General features: G+C 36.7%; 1 protein-coding gene across 3 annotated transcripts; it reads left to right on the forward strand.

Moving 5' to 3' along the window:
* Window positions 1-784: 784 nt before the first annotated feature.
* LOC144966383 (G patch domain-containing protein 4-like) lies at window positions 785-19,696 on the forward strand. 3 transcript variants are annotated; one of them, XM_078902775.1, is made up of 7 exons: window positions 785-917; window positions 14,195-14,268; window positions 15,272-15,370; window positions 16,273-16,332; window positions 16,810-16,895; window positions 17,670-17,723; window positions 19,096-19,696. In XM_078902775.1, exons 1-7 carry the CDS (start codon window positions 863-865, stop codon window positions 19,649-19,651), a joined length of 984 nt encoding a protein of 327 aa, XP_078758901.1. In that variant the 5' UTR covers window positions 785-862; the 3' UTR covers window positions 19,652-19,696. The 3 variants fall into 3 exon arrangements, with proteins under 3 accessions (XP_078758901.1, XP_078758902.1, XP_078758903.1); XM_078902776.1 differs by having other exon boundaries at window positions 15,272-15,364; XM_078902777.1 differs by lacking the exon at window positions 785-917 and adding an exon at window positions 13,171-13,259.
* Window positions 19,697-21,067: the final 1,371 nt, after the last annotated feature.

Consider the following 21,067-nt stretch of genomic DNA (forward strand, 5'->3'; position numbering starts at 1 on the left):
ATAATAATAATAATAATAATAATAATAATAATAATATAATAATAATAATAATAATAATATAATAATAATAATAATAATAATAATAAAGATGATGATGATGATGATGATAAATAAATAATAATAATAATAATATAATAATAATAATAATAATAATAATAATAATAATAATAATAATAATAATATAATAATATTAATAATAAAGTGATGAGGATGATGATGATGATGGTAATAATAATAATAATAATAATAATTAATTTTAATAATAATAATAATAATAATAATAAATGATGATGATGATGATTATGATGATGATGATGATGATGATGATGATGATGATGATGATGATGATGATGATGATGATGATGATGATGTGATGACGATAATAATAATAATAACAATAATAATAATAATAATAATAATAATAATAATAATAATAATAATAATAATAATAATAATAATAATAATAATAATAATAATGAGGAGGAGGAGGAGGAGGAGGATAATGATATTGGTAATGTGATGAAGAGAGTACGATAACGTGATTTAACTTCAATCCTAGTCTGAAAAAAATTAGGTTCAGGGGATGGGGAGATTAAGAGAGAGAGAGAGAGTGAGGGAGAGATAGAGAGAGAGAGAGAGAGAGAGAGAGAGAGAGAGAGAGAGAGAGAGAGAGAGAGAGAGAGAGGGGGGGGGGGGGGGGAGGGTCTACAAATTCATGTTCATGGGAAATAACTCAGTTTTTAGTTGTTAAAAATTAGATTTGGTATTTATTTCCCCTCATAATACAAGATGGCGATATAAACAGTAAACATTCTCACGTTGATGAAAATCGAAACAATTTGTTTTCGTTATACAATCAACGATGGCCCAATCCAAGTTTGCGATGCGAATGCTGGAAAAGCAAGGATGGAAAGAGGGCAAGGATTAATTTCATATCCATCTATTTTTTTTTTTAAGTGGCCCTTGGTCCTAGACTTGACTTCGTCACTTAAGACTAAGACTTTGACTGAGACTGAATGTGATTGCTGCGTTTGAGTTTGACTTTTTGTGTGAATTTGAAATCAAGAAAGTCATGAACAAAGAGTACATGAAACAATCGCAAACCTTGTCTTCATAACTCACATCATAAGCACACTTAACACCTCTATAAACAAACTGTAGTCATGATTAATTATGACTACGTCTGGTGACAGTCTGAGCCTTCTGTGGGGAAGATTTTATGTAACGGATTATTGTGATAGGTTTTTGTTGTTGTTGTTGTGTTTTGTAATGACAGGACTGTCAGTGTCTCGATCGAGCTGTTGTGAGTAATCTTCATGTTGTGTTCGTTCACTGTCTCCCGCGTAAACGTGACGTCATCATTTCTACCCTTTTAAAGCTCGCGACACCTTTCATTCTTTCTCTTGACCACAGCCTTATCAAAACAGACATACCATTCGCCTTTCGTTGAATCTTCGCCAGATCCGATCCGCCATACTTTTGGTATGTTATAAGAATCAGGCTAGACCGGGACGATTCCCGAAGTGCTCTAGCGCATTTTTAACCGCCCATATATGTCCTCTACATATATGGAGAACGCCCACTTCGGTGGAGACTTTTTCTGAACTTTTTCCTTATTTTTTACATCGTGAACGAGATTGGGAAATCCGTTCACGACAATTGGCGCTGCGACTAATTTCCGAACCCTGCCATTTTTAAAGTGTATGGTAGCACTCAGTGCACGGGAATTGACTTCTTCAAGGTAAAGAGTTCTTGTAAACAAATCAGAATTATGAATCTAAAAACTTGTTTCATCTGATTGTGTTGTAAGTATAGCGCCTTGAATTGAGTTCCCCTGGTTTAGTTGTGTTTTTTCATTGCTTAAACCAGAGAGGAAAGCCGTTTATTGGGGTCGGCAATTATTTTTGAACTGGCGAAATTACGATCTCAGCTCACCTCAATTTTTTCATCGAGACTTCGAGCTCAACTTTCGTTTATTTTTGCCAATATATTGTGCAATTGTGATTTCTATTCAACAAAATGGAGCAAAATTGGTGAGTACAATTCAATAATTTTACTTGAAAGTGCATGAGGGCTTAATCAATTCACTTCAAAGAATTAGCCTGGTGAACCATTATTGGGGTCATGGTTTTCACTCCCATACTGATGTCTCAACTAAGATTGGAATTCAACCTGCATGTGAGCTAAATAATTTGCATGTCTATTTAAATACTTTCCAATATTTGACATCAACACTATTTCTGTGAATAATATACAAATAATTGGCGCCAAGATTGTTGCTTAACAATCTCACTGTGCTTTTCTAAACAAAAGGTAACAGTAACAGTATCATCTGCCTTTATTGAGATGATCAAAGTCAAAGCTTAGGCAGCCATGTAAAAGTGTTTCTACTCACCAAACACAGAAACTATTTTCCAGCTTTACACGCTCCTAAACCCCCTATATAATGGATGTTTCTCTGAACTCTTTACACCCAGATTCTGTAAACATATCCACTTGCCTAAGACACCTGGTCAGTGTCTAAATAGGATAAGAACCACCTGTAACCCTAACCCAGTGATTAAACAGTGAAAATAGTGAAATTTATCAGCTGTGGTGTAGGTGTTGTATACAAGTGAGAAGGGATCTGAGAGTATTCCAAGTTTACAGACTTTATCATTGCTTTAATTGATTTGCATCAACTGGTCTGTCATTTTAACTGAAATAAATAATTATCATATTTCAATTTAATCCAAAATGGATGCAAAGATAATGATTAATGTCATTACTGCTAAGGACCTTTTAAGGTCATCTCGTATAAGCAAGCCTTTGGCTAGAACCCTGCTTGACAATCGAGCAAGTAACGGTTTACTCACTAAGGAGGATGTGATAGACAAGATCAGTAATGGTGATATGTTAGAACTTTTTGATTTTTCGGTTCCCGAATCGTGCATTTTGGAGAAACCAGGTGAACATGCCCCTGGTACCTCTCGCGACAGTTCCCCAAATAAAATTGATTCGAATGATAATGCGTCTGGTGCTGGAGACAGACGAAGGGGACTGTCTGCGCAGCAGACCCCAACTAAAGCTGCAGGTTCGTATCCTGAACATGACGCTACTAGCAATCCTCAAGAAGGTGCTAGTAATGTTGCGAACCCGACATTTTGTAACAATGCGAAACGCACCATTCGTAATGCGTGGCACGATCAGCCTACCGAAGACCATTACCCAACATCCTTTTTGGCATCCGACCGAGAGCGGGTTCCTTTCGTTCATGAAGCTAAATTTTGTCAAAATTACATGGACAAGGTGCCTTATTCTGAATGTCCTGAATCTATAACTCACACATTGGACCCACCCTCTCAAGATTTCTCAAACAAGGGTCTCACATCAATGGGCCCGCAAAGAGAGGATTGTGGATATGCGAGAGACAAAGTAAGGCAAACCCGCCGGCTACCACGAAGAAAACCATCTATGAGAAGAACCTTAGAACAGGAGGATGCTCTAATTGAGGCAAGCATGCACAGGGAAAGACGAGGATGGAGAGATGAGACTAGTTACATGCATTCCTACGAGGCCCCACCTGCGGATCGCAATTCCACGGATCATTATGGAGATATGAGCAGTGGAGGCCCACTTATGCCACCCCCGTCCAAGGTACAGCTGCCTAAATCTATCTCTTTCAATGGGACAAAAAGATGTGATACGTTTGAATATAATTTTCAGAACTTTCTGAATTATCATAATATTCAACATCTCCGTGACCAACTATTTTTCCTGGGCCTAGCCCTGGAAGGAAAAGCAGCGGATTATCTCTCACGGATCCATCAGTCGATAGTCTTTACAGACATACGAGATGCATATGACACCCTGAGAAATCGATTTGGTGATCAGCAGCTACAACATGCAACTCTGATACAATTCAACAGCACTACGCAGGCTGAAAAAGATGTCTTAGACTATGTTGACAAGCTATGGGAGTTGGCACTGCAGGCATTTCCTGGACAGTCCCCCCGCAATTTAGAGTCCCAAGTGGTAGCCCATTTTATAACAGGACTATATGACGTGAAGGCAGCCCAATATATTGCATGTCAGGAGTGCACCACGATGGACCAAGCCCTGAGAACATATAAGCTTTTTAAAAATTCTCAGCAAGTTGGTTGGCATGCACGAAAGGATAGACCAAGTACCAACAACACCGTGCGGTTCAGAGAGCCCTCTATCCAAGCGGTGAATGTGTACGATGAAGAATCTGGGTCAGAATCTGAGGAATTGGAAGACTATAGCCAAATTAGAGCAGTGACTCGCAACACGAGCATTAAGACAGCTGGTGTACAGCAGAAGACTGAGATGAGTGTTGAGGCAATGTTCAAAAAGATGTTATCAATGCATGAGCAGACCCAAAGTAAATTAGACACTCTCATTACACTCCAAAGTCAAGTCTTGGAGGTTATGCAAAGAGGCGCTCGACGTGCCCAGCCAAGATCCCGCTCCAATTCCCCATCATCAAGTGCCTGTTTTTCATGTGGAGGTCAAGACCACTATGCTAGAGACTGCGCCATGAAAGGTCGCCCAAAGGAAGACAAGGCGCCAAACGGGCAGGGATCAGTTTGAGCCCGGAATTGATCCAGTTCAAGCAAGGGCAATTAAAGAGGACCCAGTTTTTGAGGCACAACACAGATATAAGACTATGAGCAATTTGTGCCCCTATTCTTCTGACTGTACTAATTTTATGAAACATGAAGAAACTAAGGAAAACCTTGCCCAGCAGACCAACAACGGAAGCCACAATGTATATCAGTCTAGCCAAGATCCAGAACAGATTGTAAAACCTTATTTTGAGGAAGAATGTATCTGTATTGCAAGGTTACAGTCAGAATCTGCCCTTAAAGTACAATGTACAATTGAAAACGTCCCTGTACAAGCAGTGGTGGATACCGCAGCAGATGTTACCATCATCTCTGAAAACACCCATAATAAAATCCTACCCACCCCCACTTGTATGAAGTCCATGAAGATGTTTGCAGCAGGTAAAGATCAAAGCTTCTCTGCAAAATTAGTGGGACCACTACACTTGCGATTGGGAGAGATTCATCTGCTAACTCATCTATGTTGCTCCCATTTTCGACCCAATGCTATTAGGAATAGACCTGCTGAGGAAATTAAGGGCAAAGATTGATGTGGAAAAAACAACAATTATTTTGTCAAAATCAAATTATTCCTCTTGCAACAAATTCAACTGAAAATGTAAGTCTCAAGTGTGACATGGCACAAACAGGTTTACCAATGGATGATGGAAACCGAACAGCTATCAAGATTGCCATTCCCACAAATTGATCATACCAGCCCAGTCAGAAGTAATCACTAATGTTGAGTTAAACTATCTGCCCAATTCACCATTTATGTACCTGGAGCCATATAGAAATCTGCCAATTTCTGTGGGCCATACCCTGCACGTAACCAAACCAGTTGTTACAGTGTGCTTAATCAACACATAGACTAAGGGCTACCGGGACCCCCACTCCCCCCCCCCCTGGGGATTTTATGAGACCAATTTTTTCTAGTTAGTATAACATCTAAGCTATCCGTTTATGGCCGGCTGCCAAAAAAATAGTGTCATCTTTACAGAGTTATTGCCCCTGAAAGGTCATTTGGTGCAAAAATTTCTAAAAATTCATAAAATGCATTTTTGTATTTTAAAACATGTCTAATTTAATATAACTAAATATTATGTTTGAAACTGATGATTTGAGGGTCATTTTGAAATACATACAAACTATCTTTACTAGTGACAAATAGAAAATTAATAAACAAAAACATCATTTTCTCGAAATACATATTATAGCATTTTAGGATGAGAATGTGAACTACTGAGAATAGGTAGGTGTACTTGAAATACATTTATATTATAATTGTGACACACACACACTCACCACATTCACACATAATATATATATATTTATTCTGTCATGGTTTGGGAGGTATCGAACATACTCATTTTTCTTAACAGTTTATCATCCACCCATTGGTCACAGTCTGAAAAATCATCCTCTGATTCAGAAGACCATTCCTCTTCACCATCCTCTTCCTCAATGTCATCTTCTTTAGGTTGCTGTTCATCAACAATAATGTTAACTAGTTCTTTTGGTATTTCGTCATCTCCAAACCAGTCGATCACCAGACTACCAGAAGCTGTCCTTTTCCAACCGTTTTCCTCGGGTTTTGGAATTTCGGGGAAGTTTGATGCTGCTTGCTTCCAAACAATTGCTTGAAAGTTTGCTCTCTTGCTATGCATCAGTAGACCTTTCTTACAGGGAGGGAGCTGGAACAAATCAATGCCTTTACAGTGGGAGAAGGGTCTGTCATCTCAAGGGGTGAATCTTGTTCTCACCGTATCAGCTCTTAGTTTGTTGACATCATTTGCTCTGCTGTCTCCATACATTAGACACATAAACTTTTCAAGCTTTGATTAAACATCTTGATGTAGCACTTCTTGATTTTCTAATTCAGAAAATAAGTGTGTGAAATCTTGGTGTTTTGTCAATAGAGCAAATGGACATACTTTTCCTTTTCCAGCAAAGCAGCTGGTAGTGTCACAACCTGTGAAACTGTGAAATCCCAACATAGCATCACTTATTTCTGGTGATAATTTGCTAGAAAGGTTTGTGATGTTGAGAAACCTTCTGTTTTCCCCTGAACCTGTGTCAAAAAGTAAAGGGACTTCAATTTTCTTTGCAAATGCCAAAAGCAACAAAAAGACATCAGTATCGGTGATCTTACTACAATTTCTTCCTTGAGTGTTGAGCTGCATATGTACAGTGAACAATAATTTTGGTGTCAGCTTCTTCGTGACTGCAATCCAGCTCAGGCATTGGTCTAGAGTCTGTGGTTATTCCATTCTCACTGCTCAGCTGTACACATGTGTTTTCGATCGCAAAGAAAATGTTTCTGGAGTTTTGATGCGTATTTGTCTGACTCCCATTCTTGTAAAATTAGCTTCCAGTCGCTTGGCACTTTTGTTAACGGTCCTCCAATAAGAAAAGTGTTATTTAAAGAATCACCCCTTCGAGATCTTTCTGTTGCTTTTATTGAATCCATGAGGTATCTGTCTGTAATGAAAAGAAGGTCTGTAGACTTTGGGAGTGTGCTGAACAGTTTCAGAGCCAGTTCACCAAATGTTTCTGGTAATGAAACCAATGCTTGGAGAACTGCATTGCCATCAACAATGTAGATGCTTTTCAGGAAATTCATTCTTGAGTCAGCAATTTCATATTTCTCCATTCTATTCATAAGTGTAGCTTTGTTTGTCTTCAAGAAAGATCCATCACTTGTTGCTAAAGCCCACGGAATTGGGCTTAGAGGATAGCACATCACTTTACGAAGATCAATGTTATGATACTGGCTTAACATGAGCAACTGGCCAAACATATCTCTTTGTGCTGTAATTTTCAATGTTTTCGTTTTGTTGGAACTTATTTTACTATGACGAGCATCTTTTTGAGTCAATTTCTTCCTGCAGCTTTCATGGTACTTTGCTTCACGTGATATCAGACAATAATTTTCTGTCAACCCTATCAAGTGGCTATCTCCTCTGAAATGGGCAGCTTCACATATGGAAGATTTTGAAGACTCTGTTTGACACTTTACAAGCTTATCTTTTCTTCTGTTTACATATTTCTCTTTTCGCTGACAAATGATACATTCATCGGGAAAGCAAGGTCCTGTCAGTGATTCAACACATCTTTTAAGACTATTATCTTCATTACTGTTGGATTCCAGTTTTCTTTTCTTTTCAAGCCGTACATATTTCAGGCTAGTGAAACTTTTCAAACAAGGACGATGGAAGCCATGTTCTTGACCTGGGTGATCTGGAAGATTGTCACAGATGTGTGCACATCTTACATTGATGTCATCACTCTCAAGTCGAATTATCTTAACTATTTGAACATTTTCCCATGCCTCCTCTGTAAAAGTTTTTAGGAAACCGTGATTTGCTAAATTGGGATAATGAATAACACATGTTTTCTTCACTGTCTTTGGTCGCTTATGTCTATCTTTTTTCAAAGAAACAGGCTCTTCGGAAGCCATTACACAATCAAGTTGATGAGTTAATATACTGATGTGAGCTTATAATGTCAATTTATTTTGTCATATTATTTCATTCTGAAATTTAAAAAAAAAAGAAAGAAAAAGGTTAGGAACAATCGACACTCTAACAATGGGGAGGATTACTGCACTCGCTAGCCATTTTGAAATCAAATTTTATAAAAAGACCTGGCTAGTCTAGTAAGACAACTAATCAATGATGAATTATTTAATTTTGGGTGAGGCATACAGAAAGAGTTCTTATCTTAGGTCATGTCTAAGGTAAAAGGAAACATATGGAAAGGGACACATGAATGTAAACAGTGAAACACAAAGCAGAATTTTCATGTCAACACAACTTTGTTGTCATAGAAAGACAAATCGAATGATAGGGTATGCATCTTTCACATTTTCCCATCTATTAAAGAAAACCAACAATATGATGCTTTTCATCTTAGTTGGTGTTATCTTAATACATGTAGCAGGCTTTATGGACTTACTTATGGACGTACTTATATGATGTCAGCTTTTATCAGTTATAATATGAAAACAGGCAATAGGCAAGCACAAAGACTAACCCTCATTAGTCATAGGTTTTAAAAAAATAATTGAAGCCTGTTGTTTTCTTTTGGGTGTTGAAGAGGATATACTATTTTGGTCTCTCTGACTAAACGTACATTTGGGCGCTGATATTGATATAACCTATTTGAGGTGCTAGCGCCCTAAAAAGGCCAATAAACAAACAAAGACTAACCTGAAACCGAAACTATAGAAAAATATGGGAAGGGACACATGAATGAAAACAGTGGAACACAAAGCAGAATTTTCATATTTCATGTCAACACAACTTTGTTCTCACAGAAAGACAAATTGAATGATAGGGTACATTATAGACATCAGCAGTTTAGTGTTACTTTTTTCCTTTCATAAGTACCAATGGTGAATCTAATAATTCGCATCATAATATTTTTCTATGACAAGAACTGCAAACCCTTATTTTTTAAATAGTTATTTCAGCAAAGCTGACACTGAAAAGCTGATTTCAGTGTTTACCTGGACCCTACCCTAAAAAAGTGAGTGAGCATCATGCTTACCGGACCCCTCCCCCCCCCCCCCCCCCCCCCAAACCAGAGTCAGACTAGATGTGACCCCCCCTCCCCATCTCTCCTTGGGCTGATGTAATTAAAAAATTATCCCTAAGTACCAAATTTCTCCTGTCATATTACAATAAACTGCTTTTATTTTGCTATAAACCTTTCTCTAATCCACCAAGGGGAATAACTGCTCTGTCAACAGTACAATCACAAAATATCCAATATCTTCAAAACTAGTGAATAAAAATTTACGAAATTTTAGATTTAGGTCTAGCTATACACAGGCTATAACACTTTCTCTTTGATGTATATAGAAATATGTAATGCTCTAAAGTTATATAACAGTGTCTGTGAAACTTTTTTGAAAATTTTAATATTTTAAAATTCATCCTTGAAGTTCATACATACTAAATACTCTGAACCTTGAATTTAGTTATTATTTATCTAATATAGTCTATATACATCAGTGCAATCCAAATTTGTGACATGTGTGATGAAAACTAAGGAAGCTATGGCAGTTCAAAGTTTGGCAGTGGCAAGCTCATTTTAACGCACTTGATGACCTTTCAAGGGCAATAACTCTGTGAAGATGACACTTTTTTTTTGGCAGCCGGCCAGAAATGGAAAGCCCACACATTATATTTACTTAAAAAACTGGTCTCATAAAATCCCCAGGGGGAGGGAGTGTTTCGCCCATTGGCCCTGGGTCTAACAGGTGATGAATGCTTCCTCCAAAAAAAAAAAAAAAAAAAAAGGGACGGAAATAGGACAACTGCTTCCCCTGGAAGCAAGAGATATAATTGAGGATGACGAAGATGACTGGCTGAATTTAACAGAAGTGGATGAACTCAGCAACCCCACAACAAAAACGGAGGGGGAATGCTCCATATCAAGCACTTCCTGCCAGCCGATCCAACTACCAGACAAAACTTATAGATCTCTGGCAGAGAGTTACGTCCATTCTGGGAGATGAGAGACGAGGTAAAGTTGAACAATTGCTGTGGGAATATCAAGCAATACAACACCACATTGATACAGGAGATGCAAAGCCAATTAAACTAGGCTTGCGACGTACCCCCGTTCACTTTACCAAAGAAGAAGATGAAATGTTAGACAAGATGCTAAAAGCAGGGGTAATACAACCCTCAACCTGGAGCTGGGCTGCTGCAACGGCACTATTGGTACGGAAGACAGAACAGATCTGTTTGTGCATCCAATTTGGCTTATTGGTAGATCCCCAGTTCATGAAGATTTCTAGCACAAAGCTTTCCGTACATACCAAGGACGCTTGAGTTTAATAAACTCCCCTTTATCTGTTCAATAACCCTAGGACATATTCTAGAATAATCAAGTGCTGAGAAGGTTAAACCAGAAAAGGATACTAGCCTTCCTCGATGATACCCTTGTCCTTGGAAAATATTTTGACGATCGTCTTTCAAACTTAAAACATCTCAGCTCCATGCCCAACAGACAAGACTGGTGGACGCTGCACAATAATATATTATACAATAAGCCAGAATCTCTTCTTACTTCACAATGACCACTTTGGACAAATGAAGTGATGGAGAATAAACCTGCTGAAATTGCCACTTCAAGAGATTTTGAAATTGTGTGTAAGCATATCCAGTACATGACATCAAGAAGCATGAAATAGCAAAGAGAGTGAGATCACAAGTCATATATATCTTCTTGCCACCCTCCAGTGATGTCAATGTGTTACTTAAGGCTGCTTACTGTGGTTAAAATATAAAAGTAAATATGAGAGGCCAGGACCTAACAACTCTAATCCATTTGGGATACCCACGACATAAGTTGAGAATGGCATTCTATGACCCTCAACAAAGATGCAAAATAACTCTCACAAATCAGATCACTTCAATCACCACCACAGTGTAAGTAATGACATGAGCAGCAGTTAAGAATTCTTATTCAGGTCAATTATTTCCTTGATAATAATTTCAAATCAAGGAATAAACTAGACATGGCATGGGTAGCCTCCTTAAAGGCACAAGACCTGAACCACCGCTCTCTGACTAGTGAAAAATGGTCAAGAAGAGCGAAAGAAAAAAAAAAAAAAATGGTGACATTATGAAGCTACATACCTAGGAAGAATGTGTATTACTAATTGCTTCCATCATCTGTAGTGCAATGATAGATAGATTTTACAACAAAGGATGTGAGCTTATGCCTAAACCCATAAAGGAAGAGGGGTAATTATTGGCGAAATGTTAAAAATTATGTTTAAAGCAAGCTCACAAGACTGCTAGGAAACCATTGAAGACAGAGTTGAATAGATGAAATTCGACTATGGAATTAGAAGAGGCAACAAAGTGCACTTCGAAGACAGAAAAAAAAAAAAAATAATAATAATAATAATTTATAACTGAATGCAATCCTGATCAGTCCTGCCAGCATCATTGCAGATTTCGTCTTCGGTGCAGTGTTATGTGTAAAAACAGACACAAACTTTAAGAAGAAAGGTCAATCAAGAAGCCTCCAACTCTGTCATGACTCATATCTGTTGCTATGTACAAAAAGACAAACCCCAGACCATGGAAAGAAACAACAAAGTATGTATGACTGTCTGGAGCAACATCACAGTCTGTATCAACTGAGCAGAATAGCAACGAGTCGATGCCACCACTGTCAACACGGCAGTGACAGTGATGAAGGGGTTCAATTCCAAAGAAAATGCCAGAGAAGCTCAGCCTGATGATACTAGACTGGAACCAAAGGTTGAAGGAGAAGGGGTAGAGGTGACACTTTCACCTCCCCATCAAAGGGTAGAGGTTTCACCTCCCCACTAAGAAACTTCTCACATCATGATGACTCAAGGGCACAAGGGACTACTAGAGACACCAGGAGCAGACACCATGCACAGGGAGCCTGATGATACCCCAAGCAATCACAGGTTTGATGACAGCTAAAAAAAATGCCCTGAAACCAAGACCTGATGATACCAGGGTTGGAAACCCTCGGAACCACAGGCTTGATGATACCTGGTGTAAGCCCCCCTGAACCCAGAGACCTGATGATACCAGGGATGGTACCCCTCGGAATCACAGGCGAGGAAGGGAGAGAGCTACCCAGAGGCCCATCTGATAATGGCTCTAGAACACGACCCAACCTGATGGAACCAGAATAAGCCAAGATGTGAGAAAGAGCCCATGAGGGTACCACGACGACCATGTGGTGCCCCTATGAACTGATAACATAAACACATGGGTGATCACCTCAAGCAGGCGAGGGAGGGAATTATGTATGTACATCAGAAGGTATTTTACTACCTCGATCAGGTGAGTCAGAAGCATAAGCTTTAAAATGATGATGGTTACCACCTTGTGACAGGACCTGTATTATAGACATTAACATGAATTGGTAACTGACATGGTTCCAACCATGCTTGTTTTATTTCTGACATTATCCCTGGTCATTGTCATCTTGTCAATTAATTACTAAAGAGATTCCCTGGCCTGCTAGCAATAATGTAAATACTAAATAAGCTCTATTTTCAGCTGCATTGTTTTAAAGAAAAAAAAAATGGGATATATATATCCAGCCATTTACAAGTGCAGCAAACAACCACTGATATTGCCTTACAATTTTGATTGCTTATATCCCCAATGAAATTAAAAATATTATATCCCTCCTAACAAGTTATCTTTTATAAATTTTGGTCCAATTTTCATAAGTACTATGTTCTGATATAGATATTTTAAGTAATGTTTTAGGACCAGACAAACTTATGCAAACATGAGATCTTCCCACTTTTAATCTATATCGGGTATAACTTCAGGAGGGAAAGCATTTTAGGAGGGGGAGGAATGTGGGGAAGATTTTATGTAACTGATTATTGTGATAGGTTTTTGTTGTCGTTGTGTTTTGTAATGACAGGACTGTCAGTGTCTCGATCGAGCTGTTGTGAGTAATCTTCATGTTGTGTTCGTTCACTGTCTCCCGCGTAAACGTAACGTCATCATTTCTACCCTTTTAAAGCTCGCGACACCTTTCATTCTTTCTCTTGACCACAGCCTTATTCAAAACAGACATACTATTCGCCTTTCGTTGAATCTTCGCCAGATCCGATCCGCCATACTTTTGGTATGTTATAAGAATCAGGCTAGACCGGGACGATTCCCGAAGTGCTCTAGAGCATTTTTTAACCGCCCATATATGTCCTCTACATATATGGAGAACGCCCACTTCGGTGGAGACTTTTTCTGAACTTTTTCCTTATTTTTTACATCGTGAACGAGATTGGGAAATCCGTTCACGACACTTCCCTTCCCTTAGCCTTATCACACTTCCAGCACAGTGTCAACGTCACAAGTGGACAATGTGCCTGTCCCTTCCCCTCCCTCTCCCTCCGTACCGTTTCAATGAACTCCCAAACCTGCCTATTATTGTCACTTAATATTTTATAACAGACGTATATTGCTGTTTCATCACTGAGGTGTCAGTTGTTTTGTGCAAGGGAAATAATGATGGATTAGAGTTTGGTGTGAATCTTACATTACTGCAGAGCATTTTGATGGTTTCTGTTAATCCTCTTTGTCAACCTTTAGTATTAAAAAAAACATATGGATATATTTTCTTTTTAGTTATTTATTTATTTCCACTTAATTTTGTGATTTTTAATTAGTGGTTAGAAAATTGAGCGCTTAGAGTCCAGTTTGATGAGCGTGCTTATAAAGAGGTACATTTGTAGAGTAAAAATTCTGTTTTGTGACCCAAGCATGCTTTTAGCATGATTTTGCTTGAAGCCGGAGTGCTTACAAACGGAGACCACTGTATTTATAAATCTGACACTGATTGTAATGAACAAATAGTAAGATTTTCTTTAACATTTTTGATATAGCTTGAACGAACAATACATCATTAATGGCCACTACCACTTGGTCTTTTGACTTTTGGGTCTTCTTTAAAATCCCTCCAAACTTTTCTTTTAATTATACTGACTGACACACGTTGATAGAGTATTATTTTACATGTTTATTAAGAGGTAAATGGAACATTTTTCTGTGGTATGTTTCCAGGTGATGGACTAGGCAGAAACAGAGATGGCATTTCAAAACCTATTAAAGCTTTTATGAAAAGGGACAAAGCTGGTGTAAGTCATAAAGATAAATGTTTACCTGACCTCCTGGTCTCATTTTATTGTGAAATAATGATGTAATTAGAGTTTGTCAGACAGATAATTTCATTTTTTTTCACCAAATCAGCCAAGATTTAAGAAACACAAACAGGAACTAAAATTATGAGTGTCAGATAAAATTTGTTCAAATTTTACAAGAAGATGGTTCAGGAAGGAGACCTTTTAAATCAGCATCTTTTTAGTGCATCATTCTAGCTTAGTAATGAAAACATAGCAATTAATTATTGATAATAAACAAAAATGAACATGACAGCTTCAAAAAGAACAAAATACCAAACACAAGAGCGTTTAAGGCTGAAAACCCTTCTTCAGCCAACAACAAAAAAAACAATAAAAACATAAAAACATTACTAAAAAAAAACATCGACAATTTAATATTTCATACGTCCTCTCTGTTGAAAAAAGTCTTGGAATGTAAACAAAAAAGACGCATTTGCTAGGTAACGAAGAGTGCCAAATTGAGCAGAATATAAAACATTGGTGCGTAAAAAAAAAAAAAACGAGGAACATGGGTAAAATAGAAATAGGTGTGAAATGTATCCGTTGAAATAAATCCAACAAAGCACTGAAAATAATGAAGTATGACTATGATGAATGATCCTTTAGAAATGGAGTGATCATAAATGAGTGAGCTAATCTTATTATAATCTACTCCAACGATGAATGAAATAGCACAAACCCTAGACACTAAAGATGTAAGAAATACCATGGAAGCTAGTGATATTCCAGTCTGGTTTTGAGTCCTCGGGGGGGAATTAGACATCCAAGGGTTTTAACTAGATGTGTTTCCTGTTTACGACAAGATATACTGTCTCTGTAGCAGAATTTCAATAAAATTTTGTTTATTACTTTTTACAGTCCACAGGTTCTAGCAGCTTAGCATCACTTTGACTTGTGTCAATTAATTCTTGTTAATTTCAGTTGAATTCTATTATAATATTGATCCTTTTTCTCACAGGTTGGTCAAGATCTAGGGGCAGACCTTACAGATCATTGGTGGCTGCGAGTTTTCAATGATGCAGCAAAAAATAGCATTACTCAAACAAACGTGGTAAAAGTGTGTAATTTTCCTTTTTTATTGATTACATTATAACATTTCATCTAGTAGTAAATACAGTAGAATACTTAAATATTTATTATTTTAATATATAAAGTTAAGGTCAGTTCCAACTTTCCTGTTGCCACTTATAAACTTGACGAAGCATCTTCTAAATGTTAAAATTCTTTTTCTATGTGGGAAATGGATTAGATTCTGTTAGATTCTGAATGTGTTGGGTGTATTGTTTGAGTTTCAATCACCATCAGATAAATGATTTTCAAATGGTTTGAAAAGTTTGGATAACTGATCAATTTTCTGCTCCAGCTTTGATGTGTAATCTCTGCTTTCTACTTGTGATGATTCACTTCTGGTGCATTTATTACCACTAAGGTTTATTTCAGGAGGCATTAAAGAAAAATGTCAATTACGTCGCTTTAAACAAGTCAAGTTCATGAAGCACATGACTGCCCTAGTATCCTGTTAGGATGACCTTTGACACCAAACAAGCAAAAATTCAAAGAAAATGAAAATAATGAATTTTTGTCTTTGCTCTTTTTCCTCCTCATTAAATCAAGAAGATAAAAAGAATTGATCAAATGAATAGCTGCTGATGTAAAGAATTATTTTTTATGCGCCGTTTTTTTTTTGTTTTTTTTTTGAGAAGGTTTTTTTTGGTTTTGTTTTGCAGTTTTTTTGGGGTTTTGTGTATTTTGTTTTTTTTTCTTGGGTAATGGGGAGGGGTGGGGGGGGGGGGGGGGTTAATATGCATGCTCTCCTGTAAACATTTATTCATGTTTTTGACACTAAAGGCTTTTACTGTACATGTTTGAGTTTACTTTTAACACTCTATCACACACAGTATCGAGATGGGAGAGAGAAAAAGAGAGAGAGTATTAAATGAAGACTTTTTTTTTCATTAGGAAGCTGATGTGAAGGAGAATCCATCTCCTCAAAATAGGCTTTATGCAGGATTTAGAAAGGTAAGTCTTTTATTATTATTATTATCATTATTATTATTATTATTATTATTATTATTATTATTATTATTATTATTATTATTAATATTATTATTATATTATTATTATTATTATTATTATTATTATTATTATTATTATTACACTTGAGCACATAAATCTCACACAAGTCAGGACCGGGCCTATTTGTTCCAGATTTCCGTGTTTTCGAGTTTTCTGTGTTGAGTATTTTACAGAGGATTTGAGGGAAGTAAATGTGGGTGGTCTTGATAAAATTCATATTATAATGATAACTTTCCGTTATTGTGAGCTCTGTCAAGAGTCGATAGTGAGACAATTCAATATCCTTTTCTCAGCCAGCTTTTACAAAATTATGAGAGGTTTCACTGGTGTTGTGTTTAATACGTCTTGTCGTGTTCAAATACAGAAATGGAATGATGTATCTACCAATGTCTATAGCAGTTTGTTATTATATTTACATAGGGTTCAACTTTGAAACAAGGTAAAGAAGAAAAAGACTCTGATTGTAGTAGCGAAGACGAAGAGGAGCAAAACCTCAACTTGTCCAAGTAAGTGTATATCCATGTGCTGGAGTTGCATATGTTCAATCAGCTTTGATGTCTTATTTTTCAGAGCTGTCATAGTGCATTCATATGGCCAATCTTAGGAAAGCAACATTGGTGAATCATGGGATAAAGGGGTTCTAAATACTATTTCAGCTATTCAAATTTTTTTGTTTAATTTGCTTTAAGTTAATGGAGTCTGTTCTTATGTGAAAGCACAGTTTTTAGACAGTCATTCAAGTATCAAATTTCTGATTAAAAAATGGAAAGGTTTCTTCTCTATATATATAATTGGACATAGCAAAACAGTTGAACGATTATGTTTTTACTTTTACATTTTAAAAAAAAAATAGTCCTTGGAAAAGGCTCTTAACTCACATTCTCTCACTGTACTCAGGTGAAGAAGAGTACCTGGTTGTTAACAGTGTTGTCTCTAATTCAGTAGGCATTAAAATAGAGACAACAAAAAATGCAATATCACCTTACAGGCATCATGTCTTGTCCAACATGCTAAGTGTTGCTGTTGGCTAGGGACCCCTTAGAAAATCACTTTGAACACATTCATTGGATAATGCACTAGATAAATGCATTTTTTGGTGGTTTTTTAAAAATATTATTTATTTTTAACATTTCTTTAAGATTTTTTGTGATTGAGCTTTGCACCCCTTCTTTTTCGTTTTGATCTTGTCAACCACAGATAACTAGAAATCAGGATTGCTTCTTTGGAAATAAAATGCATCCAGTTCATTCATTAACAGATTTCTCTTTATTGCTTTCCAGTGTGCCGACCCTTGACGATATTCACAAATACTGTGGTGGTGCAACGGGTCACAGGTTTGTTTCATCTTTGTTTGAATTCTCAGATTCATATGTTAAATTGATCAAAGTTTTGCCTGGAAAAGAACAAACTTCAGCAAATGCTTTCAAGTTTGCTTAATGGGTAGCATCTAAAGATGTATTATAATGGGAAATAAACATCTCAATTGAAGTTAAGTTCACAACCCACTTTAGTTATAGTCCTTAAGAACCATAATTATAAGGCCCGTGGAACCAAGGTATATCATCATATCTGGAGCCTTAAACACAACATAACGATTGCTTGTTCCGCTTGGATATGACACTCCAATGTACTTTCTGTCAGATCTAACATTCTCAGCTACACAATCACTGTTTGGTGGGCAGAAGGGTAATAAAAAACCTCGAATGTTCCCCAGGGTTGTTACTGAGGCGAGTGTTCTTAATAAAAATGATTCATGAAAACATTACATGGTCTCACCAAAATACTTGCCAATGAAAATCCAAGGACATGCGATCAAAGTAAATATGATGACAAAACATTATCAATAATGAGGAGAGAAGGGAAAGAATTCCACAAATGGAGAAGAGGATTATTTGCGAAGACTCCAAAGAAAATCAACATAAGATGACTGCAAAAATTGGAGAGGAATCACTCTATTTCCAATTGTAAGCAAGGTCTTTCGTAAAATCAGAACAAATAGTAGATAACAAATTACAAAGGGAACAGGCAGGGTACAAATTTAACAGAGGCACAACATATCAAATATTTATTTTAAGATATAAAATTGAACAATCAAACAAATAGCAGGCATCTTATGTAACGCCATTATTGACATCGAAAAAGCCTTCTACTCTTTACATCAAGATGGTCTTTGGCAAATGATGAAATTTATCACACTCTTAGAAACCTTTTGCAAAAATTTTGAATGGGTTCTTGATGAAAATATGACAGAGTAGCTCAAAATAAAAACTGCAAGTTTAAACATCTATAGCATTCTGAATTATTTTGTTTTTATTTGTCATTGATTGAATCATGGACAGAATTGTGAAAAACTGCAAAAATTACATCGGAATAAGATCGAGATTTAAAAAGACCCCAATCAGAAGTGTATCCTATTTTGCTGGTGTTTTTCTTCGTGAGAGGGTGTAGGATGTGACCTAGTGAAGCAGTTTAATAGGTTGAAGAATGCATAGGGGTTCTTTCTGTAAAGTGGATTGATCATGTATTTCGTTTTCTTTGGCAGGCTTTTTTTTTTTTAAATGTGGGTGGGTATGACTATAAACTACATTATGAGGAAGAAAACAAAATTTTCATGCTATTTTGTAATGCTCAATTATTTGACTTGTTTAAGTCATTATGACAGCCTTGATTTTACATGGTTTTTACCTTCTTTTTTTTTCTTTTCAGGGCAGCCACATTGGGCATAAAAATGACAGGGAAGCTCCAGCGGGCAGCTGAACATGAGCGTTTATATAATGAGAGATTAAATGACAAGATTCAAGTGGCGGATGATGGTAATGACAGACTAAATCCTGATTCCAAAATCCCAGAACAGACAATGAAGCGGAAAAAGAAGAGAAAAAAAGATCTAGAAGTTTTAGATCCAACAGAGTCAAAAAAGTTTAGAGTGGACGAGTCAATAAAAGGATGTTTAAATGGATATGCTGGTTATGATGCAACTAATGATGGAGATAAAGTTAATGAAACTGAACAGGAAGAAAAGGTCAAAAGAAAGAAAAGTAAGAAAAAGAAGAGAGAGAGGGAGGCAGAGCAGAAAAGAATTGGGTCATCGGTTGAAATAGTAGAGGAACAAATTTCTACAAAAAGAAAGAAAAACTTAAAAATTGGTGATGGAAAACATTCCAATCCCATTGTTGAAGAAGAAAATAATGAATTTATAGAACGTGACAATGATCAGACATTTAAACATAAAAAAAAGAAGAATAAAAAGCGGGTATTGTGAGCCAGATTTGTTGGTTTTTGTAAATACAAATTTCTACTGTTTTTATTTATGGTTGTTTATCTTAATTGACTTTATCTGAGTTTATGGTGTGGGCCTATCAATTAGTGACCTGTCAAAAGATTTGTCCATAGTGGGCAGGGAGGTACTGACTGTGTCTTCTACCCACCTATATCTGTTATCCAACATGCTTTCTGTCTTTGTCTTGGAATGTGATTACTTGGTTTTGTCCAGGCCCTGGCTGTGAGGGAAGTCAAGTGTTTAATTAGAGTTTTGGGAGATGATATTTTTTTCCTTGTAAATCATCTCTGTTATGCACTGCATTATATTTCTTTATATTATGTATTTTTGTAAAATATTTGAGTGCATTCCTCTTAGCGGAGATCTGTGCTTGTGTCTGGATGAGACTTTTAGTGATCTCAAACTAAGTACTTTGATAGTGTGCTCTTGGAATCTACACCTGTTTCTTATTTGAACCAATTCCCCTTTGTCTTCCCTTTTCTTGGATGCTTTATTGTAATTCTAGAACATTTTACTATCCCATTTTCTTCCTTTTTACTGGCGCTGATATGACCTTAATGTGTTGCAAGCGCCATAAAACCCTTAAAAACAAAGATTTGTCCCTTCCTTGCAACTTTAAGCTCTTGTCTTAGATTGACAACTGGGCTCTGCTGGTGGTCTTTTGCTGGGAGATGTAAATATTTCCTACTGATAGCATAGGATATCGCTATGAAGGATACACTCAAATGAGTACATAATTTAAAACTAAAAACTGCCAAAAAAAATAAAACAAAACATACCGCATAATTTCAGCGAGACAAAACGCATAATTAAGAGCCTTCATACAACACAAATTTGTTCAGATGATTACCATATGCTGCCCAGACATGATCAGCTGTCCCTCCAGGAAAATGCCACTGCATCCGCATAATGTTGCCTTCCTCATGTCTTTGACACATATTTTGTCTCTTTTATTTTTATTTTTTTTAATTTAAAAAAGAAAGAAAAGTATTTGCCGCATATTCACCTTTTTTTTTCTTTAAATTGGTGTTTTGACAATTAAAAAAAAAACACTTGGCATACGATTTGTGGCTGAGGTGGGGTGGGGGTGAGGGGGACAAGCCTAGTGACGTACAGTTGCTGGAAAATCCAGCTGGGCAATTTTTTTTTTAGAATTTTCGCTGATTTGTCTTCAGATTCTTGATCAGCGTCAAATTTCCAATAAGTTTGATGCAAAGAGCTGTGTCTACCCCAACAATTGTTGAAATTAGAAAAAAAAATTTATTAATATTTATTTTCTAAAATTCTGAGTCAGATAGCGATTTACTTGGCATATGACATAATATGATTGACTGATGCCAAAGCTACGGGATGATGGGTGTGGGTATTGATGCTAGGCATTTAGGTAAAATAATCACA

This window comes from Berghia stephanieae, chromosome 2 (genome assembly GCF_034508935.2).
Source record: "Berghia stephanieae isolate SIO BIC M18660-M18661 chromosome 2, UCSD_Bste_1.3, whole genome shotgun sequence".
Classification (NCBI taxonomy): domain Eukaryota; kingdom Metazoa; phylum Mollusca; class Gastropoda; order Nudibranchia; family Aeolidiidae; genus Berghia; species Berghia stephanieae.